This window comes from Globicephala melas, chromosome 10 (assembly GCF_963455315.2).
Source record: "Globicephala melas chromosome 10, mGloMel1.2, whole genome shotgun sequence".
Lineage (NCBI taxonomy): Eukaryota > Metazoa > Chordata > Mammalia > Artiodactyla > Delphinidae > Globicephala > Globicephala melas.
The window spans coordinates 85,120,927-85,137,874 of record NC_083323.1 but is presented as its reverse complement, the minus strand read 5'-3'; the positions used below and the strand labels follow the sequence as shown (position 1 = coordinate 85,137,874).

The window sequence follows — 16,948 nt, the reverse complement described above, 5'->3', positions numbered from 1 at the left end:
TTCCATGGTGGTTCTGAGATTTTCTTCTTGCTGTTAGCTCTTGCTGTAACATATTTCTTCCTTGTCATTTTCCTAGTAAAATCCTGCTCAGGCTTCCAGTCCCAGATCTGATCTCCTCACCTACTTTGCTAGGCAAATATTTTCTCTCCCTTACTCATGTTGCTATTCACATTTGCTCATACTATTAGTATGGTTGCTATGACCTTGTATTACCATCTAGATTATGATCTTCTGAATGACAGGTCTGTATTTTATTAAATTTTTGAAACTTAGTTTTTAGAAAATAGTTTATTAATAAACATTTGGTAAATTGAATTCTCTCCTCTCTCTTAGCCCTGGGTTTCCAACTATCAGGAAATAAAAAATGAACCACAAAAAAGGATAAAAGTAATTTGCAAAGTTAAGATAATATCTGATTTACATGAGTTGGCCAGCATTTGCTTTGGGAGTAATTATATTCAGTTGAGGCAAAGAACGGAAATAAATGTGTGTTTTTAGTAAGAAACCTGAGTACATAAGTACAAAGAATTTTGTCTCTGTAAGTTATGAAAAATCTGAAAAATGTTAAAACATTTTCTCCCCAGATGTGTATTAAAATTCACATGGATTTCAAAACAATTCTATATCCAGATGTACTCAACCTGCTTCTAAAACGTCAGGAATTAGTGGAGAAGATTTATTTTCTTCTCTCTGTGTTTCCATGCAGAGGGACATCCTTAGATAACAATCCCAGCTTCTCTCTCCACCCCTTCCTTACTCCTGCAGGGTGAGTTATTTGATTGGTGAGGTTAGGAAAATGCACTGGTCACACTCATCAGCTCTCTTCTCTCTCCTGGAGAAAACATGAGTTATGTACCACTCTGTGCCATGCTCTAAGTGCCCTGCCCCAGCGGGGTCAGGACTGCATTTGAGCGGCTGTGACTAAATGAGTATGTTTGTAAAATTCAGGGTTAGTTATTAGCAATCACACTAGGCTGCAGACCTGAGGCACATTCTTCACATAGCTTTATCATTTCTATCTGTTTGACACCTGTGTCTATCTTTCAATTGGTTCCTAACTGGGCCTGGGAATGTCAACGTCTGGAAAGAATGTAGTTCAAAATTTTCACTTAATAAACTTAATAAACATTCACTGAGGGATGCCAATGTGCAATCCACTGTGCAAGGTATGGGGTGTACAAAGGTGAAATGAGAGATTAAAAATGGTGAAATGCAATTACTTCCAGATGGAAGCCCAGACAAAGCATCACATCTCTGACGTACCTTTCCTAAATACCAGGTTCCTATTAGATGTGAGGGCACAGATCGTATGATTTGGATCACAGTTTTCTTTGGCTGTATTATTTTTCATTTCAGCGAATGATGTTTTCCAAGCAATCTGATTAATTTCACCATCACTCATACTTAAACCAAGGAAAGCAGTTATTTTCTTTATGGTTTTAGAAGGATCCTGAGCAAAAAGCAAATAAATACATATATATATATATATATATATATATATATATAAAGTATATCTCATCAAAACACTAAATTCATTCTCTGAAACCTGAAAATGGAATTCATTGATTGATTTCCTGTTTTAACTTAATTCTACTTAAATTTTCATCATTGAAATGGTAGAAAGGACTTACTTTCTTCATTTCTTCATAGGATATAATTAGAATGTTCTTAGCATTTTTGTGTTCTTCCCAGCTTAAAACGTGATCAAACCAGGATCCATATACGACTAGAAGAAAAGTGAATTGTTGTGCTAATATTAAATGTTATAAAAAAGCTTTCATTGAACATTATCACTTTGCATCCCTGGGTTCTTCGCACTTCAGTGAAGTAGTCAAAGTAAGGCACACACGTATTAGACTCTGGAGGGCAAGAGTTTTCCTTCAGAGAGCTCAATTTCACTATTTCAAATAAATATAATATTGTGAAATGAAGCTGGATGGCCCCCTCTTTTAATTAGGCTGAGGTGTTTTTTTCTTATTTTTAGTAAATATTCTTTTATCATCAGAAGGGACAGCAGAGGGACTTCCCTGGTGGTCCGGTGGTTAGAATTCTGTGCTTCCACCGCAGGGGGCGCGGGTTCCAGCTCTGGTCAGGGAACAAAGATCCCGCAAGCCACGAGGCCAAAAAAAAAAAAAAAAAACAGTGACAGCAGGACTACAAAGATACATATTTTCCCAAGAATTGTGTTTTGATATCTACCTTGGATCTTGGGAGAAATAGGGAAACCATAAGAATTTATCATTTTCTTCCTGTAAAATGACATGCTTTTCATAATAATAAGTTCTTAGTACAGAAAGTTTATAAACATCCTCAAAACAAATTCTGTTCACTTACCTTAGCTCAAGGCTGAAAAATACAGTCTTAGAGATTTCTCTGTAGTTGATATTATTCCTTTATCGTTTCATTAAATTGACAGCCTTAAAAATCTCCAGGGTTTAAAAGAAAAATATTACAAATGGGACTTCCCTGGTGGTGCAGTGGTTAGGAATCCACCTGCCAATGCAGAGGACATGCGTTCAACACCTGATCTGGGAAGATCCCACATGCTGCAGAGCAACTAAGCCCGTGCGCCAAGATCCCACATGCTGCAGAGCAACTAAGCCCGTGCGCCACAACTACTGACCCCACGCACTGCAACTACTGAAGCCCAAGCACCTACAGTCCGTGCTCCACAAGAGAAGCCACCACAGTGAGAAACCTGCACACCATAACAGAGTAGTCCCAGCTCGCCACAACTAGAGAAAGCCCACTCACAGCAACGAAGACCCAACACAGCCAAAAAAAAAAAAAAAAAATGTTGTATGCCACAGCAATAACCAAGTTTCTTTGTCAATTGCATTGTAATCAGATCTTTAACTGTGGCTTCTTAAATCTTTTGTCATTTGTAGACAGTTATTGTTTGTACTCTGATGCTTTTGCAAAAATGCTTCATCTTCAAGATTCACAGGAGGAACCTTCTGACAAGTACAGGTTTCTGATAGCTTTCAGATTATACTGCTGAACTGAAGAAATTAAAGAAATCTAATGGAAAATCTGATAGCTTAATAAAACTGTTAACAGAAGATTAAGATCAAGGATTAGTCACATAGGACTGAACAAATTGATGAATATGGTTATAATTTTTTAGTTTTTGTCTGAAATATTACTGGTTTTCAATCTGTGTTTTGAGCTATAAGGAAACCCTTCCCTTCAAGCTAATTATGACTTACAGCAATTTGGTAAGTTGTACCTTTGTAAGTAGAATTGAAATATTTATCTTTTCTCTCTACATGACCCCTCCAGAAATTGGAAACTCTTAGGTTCCCAGCAGCTTTATCAGGTGAATATGAAAGGCTGCCTCCTGGCAGGTGTAGGAATCTTGGGATATTTGGGGGACTTAAGAGAAGAGAGGAGTCCATCCAAATCTATAGATATCATAGGTGGAATCTGACGTCAAGCCCTTGGTGTGGCTTTCCTGGCCTTGAGAGGCCTTTTTAAAGTTCAATTTGATATTCTTTATAAAAAGTTCCAGCAGAGCCACCTTAAAAGAATCTGTATGATCAATTACACTTATGTAAATAATCAAGCCGAGTTTATTAAAACCAGACTTATTTTGCAAATAAATTAGTCTTAATTTGGCTACATTTGGTAGAAATGAGGGTAATTTTAGTAGACATAGAAAAAAATCATGTTGGGTTTCCTTGGTGGTGCAGTGGTTAAGAATCTGCCTGCCAATGCAGGGGACACAGGTTCGAGCCCTGGTCCGGGAAGATCCCACATACCGTGGAGCAACTAAGCCTGTGTGCTACAACTACTGAGCCTGCACTCTAGAGACTGCGCACCACAACTACTGAAGCCCGCACGCCTAGGGCCTGTGCTCTGCAACAAGAGAAGCCAGCGCAGTGAGAAGCCCACTCTCTGCAACTAGAGAAAGGCTGTTTCAACAAACAAGACACAACACAGCCTAAAATAAAATAAATTTACCAAAAAAAATCATGTTTTAGTGGACATTAAGTTCTACGGTTGTTGTCTTTGAGATTTTTTGTATTTACCACCTAAGACTCACTTCTCAGACGGCTCCTTCTTGCTGTGTTACATTACCAGAAAGACTTTTTTCTGAAACTTACTATCACAGTAACCTATCTTTGGAAGAAGAATAGATGCCCCATGACCTGCAACCAGGACACTGTGCACGCTGGAAAAGACGTCAGTTAAAGGAATCTTTACAGCCATGTTGGGAAGAACCCTATCAGGCTTCCTCTCCTGAATGAACTGCAAATCCTGTTTCTAACACCTGACTAAGACCATCATTACCAGACCAGGATGAGAAGACAACATCTGAAGTGGACAGCTGACCCAAGATGCTGGACAAGGCTCATATAGCAATTACTCTGATAGCTGTTCATACTTTTACTGATGAACCAAATGTATTTCTTCCCTGGACTCAATTGTTTTCCAATATGAAAAAGTTAATCCAATTGCTGTGTTTGTGGCCAACTGCCTGTATCCAATACTCCTAGTTTACCTTGGTAGATTTATCTTCTCCAGGATTCTAACTGGATGGCTCTTAGAAATTTTATTTTAGAAAAAAGAAATTCTAGTTTCATGCAAGCTAATGCTACCACCAGTATCAATAAGTGAGACCCTCTTACCTGACCAACTAATGACACTTGTTCTGAACCTGGCCATAAATACTCCTTTACACTAAATGTTAACTACTGGGTAGCAGTGGATTTATGGAACAAGTTTATGGCCTTGGCTTCCACCAGGTTGGTTAGGAAGATGCACAACTGATTTCTTTTGGGCTCAAGGTCACTTACAGGAAGCCTTGAAACAGCCCCTGCCAATCTGCCTTTAATGTGAGCATGCTGGGTTTCGATGAGTTTTCCAATGGTATGACCATTTGGCTGTGACACTCTTTTCTTCACTAGGGATAGAAGATATCATTAATCACATGTAGGCTTTAACAAAATTTACTCAGCAAGCTTTGAATGATAATAATCAAGCCATTAGCTTGCTCAATTTGGAAGTCTCCATGATGAGAAAAGTGGTCCTACAGGATTGCATGGCCCTGGATATTCTAACTGCTTCTTGGGGGGGAACTTGTGCTATAATACATACTAAATGTTGGGTTTTTATACCTGATGGGTCTTCTAATGTGACCTGTATTATGACACATGAAGAATCAAATTTCCCCTATGAAAGATCCTCTTCCCAATCTAAGTGAAATACTAGGGAAATGGTTTGGTTTAGGAAGATCTTGGCTTCAGTCTTTACTAATGACATTGTTACTCCTATTGGCAATTTTGACTACAGTTTGTGTAATTTATAAAGCGATAGTTTCTTGCCTCTCAAGCTGTGTATCAACTTCTACTAAGATAATGATATCTAAACGTGAAACTGTCATATCTATAGTTCTCTATAACTTAATGAATGTGCACAGTGCACATGCAAGGTAAAATTGGCACCAGTCCTACTGGACAACTTGGAATTGACTGTTACTCTTGACTGTCATATATCTTACTAGTACAACCCCCTAAAAGGAAAGAAAGAACCGAGCTATTAAGACCTGACATCAAGGGACATGGTGGACTCAGGCTAGGTAAGCAACCACCCTGGCATCAAGGGACCAAATATATGATTACCTAATGCTTTCTATTAAAAGATTAATTATCAAAAGCAGGAAACTGATGAATTAAAATTCATATTTTATGGCAAGATGAGAAAAATTTAAACATAAAAGTTTTCTCTGCCTGTTTGGAGCTCCTCCCTCCCCTTTAGAGTGTCTGCATTAACCAGACATCCTTAGGAGAAAACATTCCTTCTTAATCTTGTAAGAAGTCATGATGACTCATGACTCACTTTGTACATGTAGATCTGGATCTGTAAACTATCAATAATAAGTCATTTGACATATAACCCCTTGTCTCAAAACTTATATAACTGTGCTTTGACCTCTAACGGATGGAACTGTCCTCAGAGCTTTCTGAAAGACTGTCTCCTGGGTTTTAATCCTCAGATTGGCTTAAATAAAATTTTCCATTTTTTCTTAGGCTATTGATTATTTTTTTGTCAACATCTCCTTATCACCCAAAGATTTAATACTAGCTAATGCCTCAATCATAAAAGAGCTACTCTACTAGTGATTTCCTGAAGATCTGCTGACTGCTGATTCATTTTAATAAACATTTATTAAGCCATTATTGTCTTCCAAACATTGTGCTATACGTTTAGGACATTAAATCTTTGAATAAATTGAAGTATAATTAACCCAAACCAACTGCAGTTTTTCATGACTTCAGCTCCTGGGGAAGCAAAGGGCAAAAAACTAACGTATTATTTTTGGCTGTATCATATGGCATGCAGGATCTTAGTTCCCTGACCAGGGGTCGAACCTTTGTCCCTTGCACTGGGAGCACAGTCTTAACCACTGGACCACCAGGGAAGTCCCATAATGTATTTTTAAAACAAGAATTTCCAGGACTACAGTGGTATCATTATAGTGTTAGCCCAATTTTCTGCTCCATGGGCCCAGACGACTATGTAATAAGAATCGGTGCCAAGAAGAGCTGCCCTGATACAATCTTCAGTTACTAGCAATCTCACTGCTATTTCAATGACTTACATAATACTTTAACTTAGAATTACCCAAATTACCATATCAGTGGTAAGAAGTTTATCTTCTGAGAATGGCCAACCTTTCCCAAGGCACAAAACACATGGTAGGAGAAAGATTGATTTTCTCTCAAATTTAGGAAGTCTCTAGAACCCCAGACTATGCTCATAGTCTCAACCCGCCTCTCCACCTCCCCTCAGCAGCTACAGCCCAGCCCTGGTGATTAATGTCACTGCCTAGAGTTGCTGATGCTATGGAAGCTCCCAATACTGTCAGGGGAGCCCATGCTTCTACAGCCAGGAGGCTGAGGAGGGATAGAGACCCAGTGCCATACCCAGTGATTAGATGTAATTGACCTTGTCCATTATGGTTTTTCAGTAGGAAATATATTCCAACATGCCCGAAATAGATTTAAGAATAAACTTTGCATAATAGCCTGATCATAATTTGAGACCCAGCTATTCTACTGACTAATTAATTTATTCTCCACCTTGTTCCAAAAGGACTTAAGCCAGCCAAAAGAATCTAAAGAAATTCACTGCCTGTGGCTGCCTTACTAATATAGGGAATTACAGTTTTGGTTCATTTTTTAATCAGAATCCTCATTGTCTAGGTCATGAGTAGACCAATGGCTTTAAAGAAAATACAGCTTCTAAAACAGATTTGAAATATTCCTTTAATGGAAAATGTTTTTCTGCACATTGTTCACAAAATTACAGAATTATTCCACCACCTCCTGGCCTTAACATATGCCTGGATGGCCCCTCTTCTGCTATCCAAAATTACTCATTCCTCTGAAATGCCCCTAAATAGAAGTTGCTCTTTCTTAACCAACCCGTGTGTCTTAGGGTCTGGAGAGTGAGTCAGAAATCTCACTGCTTCCCACCCACTTCTACAACGCCTCCCTCCTACAGAATCCAGGCTCCTTTGGGAATCATGTTTTTGAATATACTACTCTTTCCATCCTTGTCTCAGTCAGAAATCAGCCTTGGGATCTCTCTCCCACAGTCACTGAAGATTCTGATTTTCAACCAAAATCTTAATGGGTAACTTCTACAATCTCCTATTCTGACCATTTTTTTCACTTTCTTCCTTTTATTCATCCCCTCAACAACTGACTTGCCAATACCTTCTTATTTGCCCTCTAATTGTTTATTTCAACCACCAAAAAGCACCCAGTGTTAAACTAAAGCATTTCCTCTTCTCTTCCTCTCTCTCCTTGCTGCTGAGTTCTGCTGAAGAAATTTACACAACTCTATGTATTTATACCACTGCAAATTCATTTTTCCAACTTGAAGGGCTCCAGAGCTGCCTGGCAAACTTATTTGTCCTGCATGAACACATTCTCTTATTCTTCACATCAGATATTTCAAACCTCCCACATTTCCTGCAAACCCTGTGCCCTACTCTTATATCCAGTTATAATGAGGATCTTAGTTTCTAGTTTCTAGAAAGTACTCTGATGATAGATAACTGTGCAGAAAACAAAACTCGCTGGGATGAAGTGGCCTAGGAAATATAAAATTCTAAAGTTGTCTCCAGTTCTAATATAAAACTGGACAGGGGGCCGTAGGGGGAAAAAGTAAAATGCTAATACTGCATTGAGAGATTAATCTGTCAGGATGTTGCCAGAACGCAATTCATAGTTATTATGTAATTTGAAAACCTAAAGCGTATTTGTAAACTGAAAGAGAAAATTAAATGATTAGACAAGTGTGTAGCTATGCATACCTTTACTGTCCTGTCTGGTCATATCATGTGTATTTATGTTTACGGTTTGGAATTGGGTACAGGGTATCATGATGCCTCAGTCATAAGGTAATCTTTCTGGATAAATATCTGCTTGTAACATTTCCACCCTAATGTGAAACTATGTAAGTCTGTGTGCGTTTAAATGTCTACGTTTAATAGAATAAGTGAGTAGGTTTCTACAGCAAACTTTAGCCATCACATAATTATAACCTCTAAATAATTCTACAAAATAGATAGTTTTGTTAGTCCTATTCTACATTAGGAATCTGAACCTCAGAACAGCTAAGCTACTTGTCCAAAGCCATACAGGGAATAAAATAGAGTCAGGACTTCATCCCAGTTCTTCTGTCTCCGTAGCCTGTTCTTTCTAATATATCATGTCATTTGCACGTAACCCTCCCCTCAAATAGACACTGAAGAACATCCCTGACACGCAATCACATACATACAAACATCCCCTACCCCGCACACACAGGAAAACAAATACCCTATCTTATAAATAGTAAAAAGGGAAGCTACCACTCAAATAAATTTAACTAAAGCTTTAGCGGTTCAGTGACTATTCGTCTTGTGACACAGTTGGCCTAGATTGGATTACGTGACTGTAGAATACTTACAAGTCAAATCCCTATGAACTCAGCGAAGAAGGTGTGAAAGAATCATCTGAAATACTTTTTCTGACTACACTCTGCCCTTCCCAGATATTCTGCCAGGACTCCTGACAATGGTAGCAAAGGTAGATGCTCCGTGGTAGCTAGTTTGCTTCCCTGCGTGTGGCCTGGGTTGTGGCTGCCCTCATAGACAAACGATCTCTACAACAGGAGCAGGCCCTAGTCAGACCATACCCAGAGGAAGCTTTGCCTTCCGGCACGACAAAATAATAGAGATATCGCCAAAGGAGAGCTCATGCAGTGCTAAGGGGTGGTGAACCAGTCTGTAATAGTTGGAGATGAACACAGCTTTTCTTTTTTTGAGGAAAAGCAGACTCAAGATCTGTTTTTTAAAAAATAATTTATGTATTTAAACTCTGCTTATTCCAAAAATGGAATTGAGGCAGAGTGAGGCACGCTAACTATCTTCAAATATTTAGAAGGCGATCAGGTGGAAGATGAATTAATGATCGGGGACAGTTTTTTTGCTGGACGAGTTAAGGCACAGCGGTCAGAGCAAAGATTTTGGAGCTCACACTTGAATTATATCTTGGCTCTCCTCCTTATTAGTTATGCATCTGTGGATAAGATATTTGGCCTCCCAAGGCCTGCATTCCCCTCACCTGTAAAGTGAGGATAATAAGATCTACCTCATTTGTTCTAGTGAGGATGAAATGAGATCGTGTTTTCATAGCACTTAGCTGAATGGCTGTATCACATGGTACACGCACAATCTATATCACATGGTAAGATTTTTTAAAACATCTTAGCTGTACCAATATTGAATGTGTTGCTTTGGGGCAAGAGGGAGGGGTGTGAACTTGTTGTCGAGGGTAAGAAGTTCAAGCTTAGCCTCTACAATTCCTGGGGATGTTGTAAAGGTGATTCAAACATCAGGTGGGTGTTTTAACCAGATGACCTTTAATATACCTGTCATTTCTGAAATTTGATGGTTCTATCAAATATGTGCCATTAGATAGGGAGCAAAATAGAAAGAGGAGTTGAAACAGTGTGAGCACAGTATATTCTTCCTTAGGGATTACAGCAAAACAAAATATTAAACCCTGTAGCTGGGACTTCCCTGGTGGCGCAGTGGTTGAGAATCCGCCTGCCAATGCAGGGGACACGGGTTTGAGCCCCAGTCCGGGAAGATCCCACCTGCCACGGAGCAACTAAGCCCATGCGCCACAACTACTGAGCCCGCGTGCTGCAACTACTGACGCCCATGCACCTGGAGCTCGTGCTCCGCAACAAGAGAAGCCACTGCAATGAGAAGCCTGCACACGGCAACGAAGAGTAGCCCCGGCTCTCCGCAACTAAAGAAAGTCTGCGCAGCAACAAAGATCCAACGCAGCCAAAAATAAAAACAAACAAAAAAAAAACCCAGTTGCTGGTGAGTTTCCAATGTCCTCATGTTAAGGTTATGCTTGCTGTGGCCTCTCTTAAATTAACAAGTAAAAGCTTAACAATTTGCAAGTAAAACAGTGAAAGTAGCAATTAAGTCCAGTGAGAGATAAGATCCTCAGGGAACACACCATTTCTAAATCATGTCTCTTCTAGATTCTGAATCATCTTGGTATATTATTTTTGTTTAATGAAAGCCTTGGGAATTCAGAAGAGTTTTTGTTTTGTTTTGTTTTCTGTAAGTGCTCCAGACACCACTGAGTCAGGGAAAAAAGAATAAATCCAAAGGTCACACATGGTGGCAGGCCCAGCATGCGCTGCGCAGCTCAATAAATGATGTATCACTGTGGTGTTTTCAGAATAAATTACTTTCTGCCAAGTGTTAAGATGGCCAATTCTTTGTTATAATTGGGGAATTGGGGGGGTGTGTGTGTGTGTGTGTGTGTGTACTGTTTGACTTGTTTTATTTTCTGTGCAGGTATATATAAGGCATGTTTCAAACTACCTGTCTAGCTTTCAGCTGTATCTCACTGTACTCTAATCAGTGAATAATTACTTCACTGAAAAGACTGATGGTATATGAAAAAAAGAAATGCTTGATCAGAATTAATCTGTTCTGAAGACATTAAAACTAGCTAATAAGTCATTGCTCTTATGTACTTACTACCCATTGGTGATTAGAAAAACTGTGAGGGAGCAAAGTGAGAAAGAATTTGCTTAGAAGAAGCAAAAGAATAATCTATTCAAATCTATTTCTGAAAATAGGCAGTTAGGATTCATTTGAACTTTTGGAAAATGCTTTCATTTTGGGCAGAAATATTCCCTGTATATTATGAATAAAAATCATTGTTGTATTTACCATCTCCTCTTAGGAACAGCTCAAACAATTCATGCCACGTTTCAATGCCAGGGAGATTAGGGTTCTCTCTGTAGTAGTGGAAGAGTGAAACAGCTGTATCTTTTGGATTCCTAGTGATGTAGATAATCTGTTAAAAAAATATATCCATTTATTTTTGGAGGGAAATAGCCCCAACACAAAACATTTCCTAAAAGAAAGTAGCAGCCAAACTCACCTGTGCAAGTCACAACTTTTTGGTAGCTTCAGCTGATTATTAAACACAGACTTAGACCAGTGTTTCTCAAAACTTAAGGTGCAAAAGGTGCATAAAAATCATCAGGGGATCTTGTTAAAATGCAGATTCTCATTCCGAAGTTCCAGGATGAGGCCTGGCATTCTGCATTTCTAACAAGCTCCCAGGCGATGTTGATGCTGCCAGCCCACTGACCACACTTTTTGAATTTATGTGACAAAATTTGTAGTAATATTTTAGGGGCAGACTTGGAGAGACCCTACTCATTTGAAGGACGAGATTAATTTTTTAATATCCATGTATTACAAAACGTGATTTACATACAAGAAGATTTCTTACAAATTGTTCATATTTATAGGAAGAAGAATGCTTTGGAATTCCTTTTTGTACAATTTGATCTTCCAAAGAGCAGGGAATCTGTGATACCCTCCCACTTTATACAAATACTGCAACTGCAAGTTAATTTGATTCAATAAATATTAATTTAGTACCTATTATATACCAGGTAGTGTGCAGTGTTCCAGAGGCAAGGAATAATGAGCAAGACAGAAATGATTCCAGCTCTCTCAAAACTTGCAGTCAAGTGAGGGAAGCAGATAATTAAACACACTCTTGACAGTGCAGTGTTACGAAGGCTATAACAGCGAAGTACAGAGAGCTTTAGGTGCATGTAAGAAACCTCTGGAAACCAGTGTGAGAAGTCTGGATGTAATAGGACTGTCCTCAATCATGGTCAGCATCGCTTGAGTACCAGATACTCTACTTGCTTTTTAAGTGAAAATCAAGGTGGACGCATTTTACTTAGATAAGGAGGTTTTCACTGAGTCATTTTTAATACATATCTTTCCCTACTGTGTTCACAGTCCAGGTTGTGACCCTAATGCACAGCATCTGCTGCTCTTTACTTGAAAGATACACAAAGACCATGATACGCAGGAATGAAGAGCCACCTTTAATCCCACCATTATCTTCTCTTCATCCCAAGAGATAATTGTGGAGTAACCCAGCACCTCAGGCTTCCTCTAAATGCCCTAAGCTTCCTGAGCAGATTCACAAAACCCCAAGGCCCAGAGATGACAGTTTAAAAATCCACTGCCTTAACAAAAAGGAATAAATGGCCAAATTTTAAACCTTAGACATCCAGATGGAAACTTTTTTTTTTTGGTAGAGAGAAGAATTTTTTAGGGCCTTTGGAGAACCCTCCCTCAAAGTTGCATGTCAGTACGATCCAGTGGGAAGGGCAGTGCAACCCATTAACACATATTTTACCAAAAGAGGTTAAAAGAATGTGTTCTGTAACTATGCATGGTGACGAATGTTAAGTAGACAGTGTGGTGATAGTTTTGCAATACACATGAATATGGAACCACTATGTCATACATCTGAAACTAATATACTGTTATATGTCAATTACACTCAATAAACACGCAGATGTAGAGAACAATGTATGGACACCAAGGGAGGTGGGGAAAGCGGTGGGGGCGTGATGGGATGAATTGGGAGATTAGGATTGACACATATACACTAATATGTATAAGATAGATAACTAATAAGAACCTGCTGTATAAAAAAATAAATAAAATTAAATTAAAAAAAAACCACACACACACATCAAGGATGTACTCTAAGAAACTGTAAGAAACATTAGGGGGAGGTTGAGGGATATGAAGGGAAGGCAGAATAGTACTCTGGAGAAAAAATTAAATATTAACTAAATATTTAAAAAATTAAATTTTTTAAAAAATTAAAATTCTATTTAAAAAATTAAATATTAACTTATCATGAAATGAGCTGAAAACATAAATTTCACGTAAGAAAGTTGGGAAACATTATAAAAGGAGAGACAAAGGTTAGAAATAAAATATAGGAGGCCAAGTAGGGTCAAGAGCTGATAGGGAAAGATCAGAGGAGGAACTTACTCTCTGACTGGCCCTCCTGGAGCATTTAAGGCTTGTCCATCCCCCAAGCTCTCAGGGCGTGGCCATCAACAAGAGGGGACAGGTCATCCTCTAGGGAGACCAAGGGCAACCAGACAGTGTCAGTCCCCATTAAGGGTCACACTGAAATGATTGTACCTTCAGGCTGTACTGTTAGTGTGGTGGTTTTAAGACGCACCCTAACCTATCTGAGTTTCAGTTTCTTTACTTATAAGAGGAAAAATACCTACTCTTGTCATTGTTGTAATGTTTATAAAGCACAGCTTAATCCCTGGTAGCATTTTTTATCAGTTTTACTGTATTGCCCTGAGTAAGGTTAATTGAGCTTATCAGACTCCTTTCCTCCCCAAATCTCTCTCTCCTTGTCTCAGAGACAGTCTGTTTGAAATGAAGATGCTCCGTTGAGTCAAAATGTACTCAGGTTAGTATACTTTCACCTGTTCTGATAGATTTGCTTGGGATAAAAACAAAACTTCACGGCATTTGCCTCTCATTGTGTCTACTTTTATTTGGGTGGAAGAGTAGATATGATGCACATGGAAACACTGTGGTCGCAGAGTTATAATCATCGGAAGATCTGCTTCAATTTATGCACATTTGGTAGGGTTTTTTTTGTTTTTTTGAGAATATGGCTGACATTTTATGAAGAGGCTTCATTACTGGGAAATTGTTCACAGTGGACACATGTATCTTGCCTTTGCTTTACAAATATTATTCTCTTTTTTTTCTGATCATGCATTTCTCCATGAAAACAAATTTGAATAAGAAGTATATGAAGATAGAGATATTCTTTAAAATTAGAAGTAACTTCTTTGGGTTTTTTTTGGCTCTGTTGGGTCTTCGTTGCTGCACGCAGGCTTTCTCTAGTTGCGGCGAGGGGGGGCTACTCTTCCTTGTGGTGCCTGGGCTTCTCATTGCCGTGGCTTCTCCTGTTGTGGAGCACAGACTCTAGGCGCGCGGGCTTCAGTAGTTGCAACACGTGGGCTCAGTAGTTGTGGTGCACTGGCTTAGCTGCTCCACAGCATGTGGGATCTTCCCGGACCAGGGCTCAAACCCGTGTCCCCTGCATTGGCAGGCAGATTCTTAACCTCCGCACCACCAGGGAAGTCCCAGAAGTAACTTAAAATAATAATGTGGGGACTTTAAAAACGGCTTGAGGTAAATATTCTTTAGTGTTTTATATTATAGTTTTATTTTTTATTCTTTTCCTATATAATCTTTTGCAAAAATTATAGATAAAATAATTAAAATAAAATTATTAAGGCAGTTTTTCTTTCTCTAGACATCAATATTTAAAGTAAAATGACTCAAAGCAGATTCAGAATAGAATAAGACATTGTCTAGCATAATTACAGTTGACATACTGATTCAGATTTCTTTCATTACTGAAAGATAATAATTTTTTATGAGCTAGATACTGTGGTAACACCTATACACTCATTATCTTGTTTCATCTTCATCACACTATATGAGATGAATATTATTATCCCTGTATTAAATGAGGAAACCAAAGCTCAGAGAGCATCAGCAATTTTCAAAGGTCACATAGCTTGAAAGTGACACAGCAAGAATCCAAGTGCAGGTTTGTGTAACCCCGAGCCCCTGCCCTTAACCATTGAACTTACCTTGCATTGTTTTTGTTTAATATTCATTGGTAGCACGTTGTAGTTCAAATGCGGTGGGATAACTCTTCTCACAGTACATTTTTAGCTCTTCAAATTTAGAAATGTCTCCCAATTCAATAGAGGTGTTAGGGTTATTCTAGCCTTGGTAATATTCTCAATGGTTTTTGCAATCCAGTGAGTGCCTTCATAAGAAAATAAAATGAAATGCATTTTATAATTAAGTGATACTCGAAATGAATATAGAAAATTAGTATGAGGTTATAAAAGCAATGAATGCATTAATTTTATTATAAATAGTTATCACCTCTTGACACCAACTGAAACCTGTTGAAACCTTTGAGATGTTAATTCACTTTACAGGAGGAATCACATTTTAAAGAGCATGAAGAGTTATGAAAAGAGTTATGAAAGAGTTATACTGTTTCCCCAGCTTGAAATACTCTTCTATGTTACCACTCACTTCTAGTACCTTCTCTAATTCACAAACACACAGATCTTTTTCATTCACGATTCCTACCGGTCCTGCAAGCGCATGCACCTTGCTGTATTAAAATCTGTCTTCTGAATCCCCACTCCCCTCTCAGAATTGCTCTCTCTTTCTGTCCCTTGGAAGCAGCACACACCAGAAGAGAGTTGCCACTGCTTGCATTCATGTCGGTCTCCCTATTTCCCCCTTGAATATAGACACAGGATCTTATCTTTGTTTGTATGCAAATACAGAGTAGTTGCGCAAAGAAAGCATTTGAACAATGAACGAATGCCATATTCAAAGGTCATGGAGATGCATACCTACTACCATGAAGTCTGGAAGAAATATCACTTTATGTTTACCTAAAGCAAATGAAGATATGCTCCAGTGCTGTAGACTATAGTAAATTGGAGCGAAGAGGTAGAAGTTTGGGTGGGGAGGGTGTTTCACTAATTTGAAAGCAATGCCCATAAAGGGTTTAAATGAGGCCTAGTTTCCATTTATCTCATTGTAAGTCCAATTAGATACAATATCAACAAATTTACAATTGACTAAATATTTAAGCAGTGCTCTCTTTAACACTATATGTTTTAAATTTAAGAAAATTTTAGATTATAATGTTAATAAGTCTTAAATATGTATAATTATAATAGTCATATACATGTGACTCATATAGTAGTGATATTTGCATTATTTTAATTAAACATACTGATTTATTCTGATGAAGAAGAGAGAATACACAGCTTTGTGTTGTTGAAAGGGACCTCCTGGCAACTAGTGGAAGATGTCAATTTATAGGCACCAATACGTCCAGTGGAAGCCTTAAATATGGTTGTATATGGTATAAATTAGCCACCTGTTCTTATCAGCCCAGAAGAAAACAATAAAATATAAATATAAATCAATCATTAAGTACAAATTGAACAAAAAGTATTTATTTATCACTATGCCTGGCTCAAAGTATGAAGAGAATTCATAATGTTATAGATATTATGCTTATTATATGTATTAACATCTGTATGCCTTCATGAATAAAACAGAAAAGGAAGTGTAGTAAAGCTCTAATTTCTCCAGTTGAATTTTCTCAAAGCACATCTTTTGGCTTTCTAATGTCAAGATTTTTCATTAAAATAAGCATTTAAGGTACTCTAATTTCCTGTGGAAAAACTCTGAAAAATAAATGTTTGATAAAATTTATTATTATGTGTATTATTATTATTGTTTTTCTACATTATAAAATACATTAAAATAAGCTTTACCAGATTTTGGATAGGACACCAGAAACACATCATCTTCTCTTGTCTCAGAAGAATCCAGGGAATTTAAAAGTTCTTCTGAAGACATAGTAGAAAAGAGGATTCCCTTGAATTTATGAAGAACACTCAACTGGCTCTCGGATGTCATGTTTCATCAAATCAATCAAAA

At 38.1% G+C, this 16,948-nt stretch overlaps 1 protein-coding gene across 2 annotated transcripts in view; it reads right to left on the bottom strand.

Moving 5' to 3' along the window:
• The window catches only part of LOC132597924 (sulfotransferase 1C4-like), a 131,281-nt gene extending 116,115 nt beyond the window's left edge, over positions 1-15,166 (bottom strand). For both annotated transcript variants that reach the window (XR_009565437.1, XM_060305960.1), the window contains exons 1-2: positions 15,055-15,166; positions 11,261-11,387 (exon numbers count right to left, since the gene is read on the bottom strand). Coding sequence is in view for 1 of the 2 variants with exons in the window: in XM_060305960.1 (XP_060161943.1) it covers positions 11,261-11,387; positions 15,055-15,081 (154 nt within the window). In the remaining variant the exon portion in view is untranslated. The remainder of the gene's footprint in view (positions 1-11,260; positions 11,388-15,054) is intronic.
• Positions 15,167-16,948: the final 1,782 nt, after the last annotated feature.